This window comes from Bufo gargarizans, chromosome 6, assembly GCF_014858855.1.
Source record: "Bufo gargarizans isolate SCDJY-AF-19 chromosome 6, ASM1485885v1, whole genome shotgun sequence".
NCBI lineage: Eukaryota > Metazoa > Chordata > Amphibia > Anura > Bufonidae > Bufo > Bufo gargarizans.
The window spans coordinates 253,724,548-253,730,547 of record NC_058085.1 but is presented as its reverse complement, the minus strand read 5'-3'; the positions used below and the strand labels follow the sequence as shown (position 1 = coordinate 253,730,547).

General features: G+C 45.5%; 1 protein-coding gene across 5 annotated transcripts in view; it reads right to left on the bottom strand.

Annotated features, from left to right (window-relative positions):
- Positions 1–3,304: 3,304 nt before the first annotated feature.
- Positions 3,305–6,000, bottom strand: part of ARHGAP27 (Rho GTPase activating protein 27) — a 120,669-nt gene continuing 117,973 nt past the window's right edge. For all 5 annotated transcript variants that reach the window (XM_044296778.1, XM_044296777.1, XM_044296780.1 and 2 more), the window contains one exon: positions 3,305–3,969. In XM_044296778.1, the coding sequence (XP_044152713.1) occupies positions 3,798–3,969 (172 nt within the window). In that variant the 3' untranslated portion in view covers positions 3,305–3,797. The remainder of the gene's footprint in view (positions 3,970–6,000) is intronic.

The following is a 6,000-nucleotide window of genomic DNA, read 5'->3' as shown; positions in this document are numbered from 1 at the left end:
TAATGACTTAAGGATGGAGGTAGTGATCATCAGGAACCATGTGTAATTTGCTTTTCTCACAAAGGACTCAAAGCGCAGTAAAGAATAATGTGTTAGTTTAGCTTATGCAGGTATATGGCACACAGGTTTTGTGTCCTTTTACAAAGGTTCAGCTGGTGCCAGCTGGGGGTCTGTCCCTGCACACTCAGACACTGGCAGCACTGATTAAACAGTGTCAGAATGTGCAGGGACACAACTGGTAACAACCTGTACCTTTATTCATAAACTTCTGGCAGGAATAATAGAGGAACACAACAATGTAGAGTTATAAGAAAAAAATACCCCACGATCATCATTTCATGTGGAAACAACTGTTTACTAAACCAGACGTGGTAGGGGGGGGGCAAGTTCTCTTTAAAATAAACACATCAGATTCTGGGAAACTGGCTGGGTGAGTCAAAGCAAATAAGTTATCAGCAGTAAAACCGGGAGTTAAAATCAAAGCCATCACCTTATTCCTGGGAAGGCAGAGCCCCTCCCTCCACCACCTTAGGTACACCACATTGCACTTCCACTGAACCTGTTGCTCTAAATGCCATCCAATGCTGACTGCACACAGCAATGGTCTGTCCTTCTGGTACAGCGGTCTTGGGCCATGAACCTGATCACTCTGCACAGCTCCAGACTTCTGACCATTCTGCACCTCATTAGCGCCCTCTACAGCAGCACCAGCTTCGTGTGATACCCGCAGAGCACCCTGCTGCTTAGTAAGGCCTCATGCACACGACCGTGTTGTTTTTTGCGGTCCGCAAACCATGGATCCGCAAAAACGGAAGGCGCCCATGTTGCCTTCCGCAAATGCGGAACGGAACGGGCGCCGGCAATATAAATACCTATTCTTGTCTGCAAATCGCGGACAAGAATAGGACATGTTATTTATTTTTTGCGGGGCCGCGGAATGGAGCCACGGATGCGGACAGCACACAGAGTGCTGTCCGCATCTTTTGCGGCTCCATTGAAATTAATCGGTCCAAAACAGACCCAAACAACGGCCGTGTGCATGAGGCCTAAGTGGTTGAAATGGAAATTGTTTCTGTGTTTCTTATTTTGCCATTGTACTGATCTTCATGGATTGGAGGCTCCAGGCTCTTACATAAGCTGCGGACGGTTTCCACAATAATATATGTATTCACATAACATAACAAGTTAAATCTGCAGCCTGTCAATTTAAGTTGCGGTAGAGGAAATCTGCGGCAATCCATCAGCACATCTACGATAATTTTTACAACATTTTGCTGCTGTAGAATAGTCAGATCTGCTGCGGAAAATCCACGTACCCACTCATTACATGGATTTTCTTGGTGTTATGTGAACCTGGACGCTCTCAGGGAATTTGATGGGGGAGATTTATCAAACCTGGTGTAAGAGAAAACTGGCTTAGTTGCCCATAGCAACCAATAAGCTTCCACCTTTAATTTTTCAGATGATTGGTTGCTATGGGCAACTAAGACAGTTTTCTCTTACACCAGGTTTGATAAATCTCCCCCGATGAGTCTGCTGCCATTTGCTGGAACCACTCCTTATGGCCTCTTGCACACAAACTTTTTTTTTCCCTGTTTCCGTTCCGTTTTTGAGGATTCCATTTGTGGTCCGTATGCGGAACCAGTCATTTCAATGGTTCCACCAAAAAAAAACAGAATGTACTCCATATGCGTTCCGTTTCCGTATTTCCATTCCGCTGAAAGACAGAACTTGTCCTATTATTGCCCGCAAATATCGATCCGTGGCTCCATTCAAGTCAATGGTTCCGCAATAAAAAAGGAATGCATCCGTATGTCTTCCATATCCGTTCTGTTTTTGCGGAACCGTCTATTGAAAATTTTATGCCCAGCCCAATTTTTTTATGTACTTACTGTTTAAACATTATTGTATGCTTCCATTTCACAAACGTAAACCAAAAAGAAAAACGGAAGGGCAGAATGGAAGCGGAACGGAAACACTACTGAAACAAAAAAACTGATTTGTTTATTCAATTTCTGTGTAATGTGGAAGCCACTCTGTTATAACTGTGACCAGTCCTCAGGAGACTAGGCTCCATGTTTTCTCTAGCTTGTTTTGCTGCTGCCCAGATCTTTATCCTCCTTGGTGCAGAAACTCCGCTGACAGGTTGAGATTTATCAAAACTGGTGCAAAGGAAAACTGACTTAGTTGTCCCTAGCAACAAATCAGATTGACCCTTTCATTTTCCAAAGGAGCGCTGAAAAATAAGAGGTGGAATCTGACGGGTTGCTATGGGCAACTAGGTCAGTTTCCCTTTGCACCCGTTTTGATCAAGCTCCTCCAGCATCTCCTCACGAAGAACCTGGCTCACCTGACTCCCTACACCAGGTCCTGCACTTGGCTTACTGGACTGTAGTCCACACAGGCTGCTGGATCCCTTTTTTTTTTTACTCACATTGGATTCTAAAAGCTTGATTGGCTCACTGTATCACTACAAGAATGCTGGTCGGGTCCCTCAGATCCCTGGGCCCCATCTGGCTCTGTCTCTGGTGATCTATGCATTGCTGCAGGCATATTCTCTCACCACCAGGAGCCTGGCTCTCCTCCATGCTTCTGGCTGTGATTACACACTTAGGGCTCACGCACACGAACGTTTGCCACCTGTGCCATGTCTTGGGACCGCAAATTATGGTCCCCAATGCACGGGCACCGTTCTTGTGGCCTGCAGACACTTGAATGCTGTCTTCTGGGGAATTCTGGTATGGACTCTCTGGTCTGCAAGGAGTGTTTGATCTGGCAACCAGATCTGCTCCACACCCTGGCAGCTGGGGCTTGACTTCAGCTTCATCTGCAGGACGTTACTGCTACTCTACCTGTGCGTTAGCTGACATGTAATCTCACGCATAGATGTACAGAACTGATGGTCATGTTATGGGGTCTAAACAACAGGCAACCAAATACTAGAGGGAGATGTGATCAGGACAATGACTATAAAAAGGAGCCCAGCTACATGTGACAGCACAAGAGCACTGCGCTGATTAGAACAGCAGTGGTAGAACAGTGCCATCTGCTGTGGGACTGTGGGAACTGCAGTCATAGTGGAGTGCTCTCTCTAGTGGAAACTGTAAGAACTGCAAGGATGTACAGTGATTCCTAAGAAAATGCTGTGAATTCCAGAAGTGATAAATAAAGCAGACAATGGGAAAGAAACAGACACCTAACATAAATGGGGTAAAACAATGAATATTTTTGGATATGACAGACCCAGCGCTCAGCGCCTCTTTAAAATACAAAGACAGAGCCATAAAATGACACCATGCATGTATGACGTGGCTGCACAGGTTTATTCTCTGGAGCCTCCTGCTTTCTTGTCATGTACTGGAGTCCTGCACTTTTTACTGTGCACACCCAGACGAGGAGATGTAGGATCACCAGGTGTGAGAGGGGAAACACTAGGCTGTCTGAAGGCGGAGAACCTTGTACAAAAACAGAAGAACTTAAGGTTCTTGCCAGTAGCATCCAATCAGTTATTTCCAGAGAGCCCACAGCATTATACTATCAGATACATTTTATACAGTCTCTTCATTATTCTATACAGATACACAGACTATAAGCCACACGTCTCCCTCATCCACTCACACTGCAAATAGTGGGGTAAAGTTCTCAACATGTGGTTGGACAGGCGACCCTCTTCCATAAAGATGATTTTCCATCCTAGGATATTTACACATGGTATAGTCTATACATTAAATAGGGAGACGTACTCAGGCGACCTGCGCCTTCATGTCACTATCATGGATCTTCTTGCCAGTGGCTGATCAGCTGAAGATGAACTTGTAATTGACGAGGATTTGCTCCACAATTTGGTTTTGGTAGACCATGTACATGGCAATGTTGATACCCTCCTGCTCAGACCTTAACAAGGTTGGTCCAAAAACAATGGCGACACTCTGGACCGACATCCGGTTTGAGTCTTTATGTTGAATGACACTGAAATCACAAAATAAAGACATCAATGAAAACAATCAATCGAGCATGAGAAGGTTTCATCTCCCAGCTGCTGGGTCGGGGAAATAACCCCAGTGGGGTATAATTAGAGGGGTGCCCTGATTCAGACAATTTTTTTTTTCTTACAAGGGTCCATACTGCTGACCTCACTTTTAAATCCTAACAGCTCCAGCACAGCCAATAAGTCCTCATATTCATGAGCTCACGGTTCCCCGCCCACCAGTCTCTGATTGACAATTTGTTTTCCATATGAATCAGCAGCAGGAGGGCGGAGAAAGCCAGGAGCTCATGAATATAGGGACTCATTGGCATGTGCTGGAACAGGATTTTAGTAAAATGGCTGGGTCAACTAAAGAAAGTGGCTCAACATTTTGCTAAGGTTGCCCTTAGTTGGGACACCATAAAACTGGTGACAGATTCCTTTTAAAGCTAAGATGATCTCGATTACTTAGATTTATTATTCAGATCCCACTAGTTTCTGGTTTAAATTACACAATTTTATGCAACATTTTTTCTCTACTGCCTAAATTGATGAGATACCATATATAGTTTTACCATATTTATTAAAATGGAAATAAGAAAAGAAAGATGCAAATTAGAGACACCAATATACATCTGCTCATAGCGGGGCTGTAAAAAGAACTTACGGTAACTCAGATATTTCCAAATGCACCAGATGTGCATCTAAATTAGGTGCAATTCTTGCCACCTACCTCTTCAAAGCAACATATTATTTTAGGGGGGTGGGGGGGGGGGTCACTGGCTCTCCTTAAAGGTAATGTCCACCTTTAGGGATCTTTCCAGCCAGGTCCCCCCCACATCACTGGACCTGTGGAGGGAAAAATAAGTACCTACTACGCGCTGCAGGGTTCTGGCTCCTTCAATCCCCTATCCCCTATCTCGCTCTGGTCCCAGGCGTGGCATTCAGCCGGTTCTGTCTGCTTCTCTTCCCGATCCGGTGCTCTGTACTGCTGTCAGGTGTTGAGTGCAGTACAGAGCACCTTGCCAACATGAAGACTGCAGCGGGTATGAGAGCCAATATCCCTTGTCCCTGACGATCACCCTCATAAGCTTTAGGCTATGGCGCAGTCTAGAATGGCACGGTGACTTCTTTACTGCGCCAGAATGCAGGCAACACAAGGTGGAGGAGAGAACAGGCCTGTGGCGGGAGTCAGGTGAGTATTTTTTTTATTTGTCACACAGGCAGTGTGGGAGCACTATTACTATTACAGGCAGTATGGGAGCACTATTACTATTACAGGCAGTATGGGAGCATTAGACCTATTACAGGCAGTATGGGGCATTAAAACTATTAGGGCTCGTTCACACGAACGTGTGATGCCCATTGCCGTATTGCGGACCGCATTTGCAGATCCGCAATACACAGGCACCGTTCCGTTGCCATTCCACGTCATGGATGCAGACCCATTCATTTCGATGGATTCGCAAATCCGGAATGGTGCGGAACGGAAGAACGGAACAGAACACTACAGGAGCACTACTGAGTGCTTTCTAGGGTTCCGTTGCGTGCTTCCGCACCGCAAAAAGATAGAACTTGTTCTATCTTTTTGCGGAACGGAAGGATCGAGTACCCATTCAAGTGAATGGGTCTGCGATCCCCATGCTTCTGCCCCACAGATGGATCTTGTGCATTTCGGACCGCAATTTGCGGTCCACAGCATGGGGCCGGGCTAAACAGGTAGTATGGAGAGTTTATAAGTACTGGGGGCACTATGGGGCACATTATAAGTATTTTGGGCACTGAGGGCATTCTAACTATTACTGCACTGTGGGGATAATATAACCACTGAGATCACTATTGGGGTCATTAAAAGTTCTACTTTGGGGGCATTATTATTAGGAACAGTATGGAGGGCGCTACTACTAATGGGGACACTCTAGGGGAGCATTGTCACTATTAGGGACACTGTAAATAATGAGGGCACTCTGGCAGAGAATTATAACTATTGGTGGGGCTTTTGGGTTTGCTATCACTAAAGGGGGGACTATCTG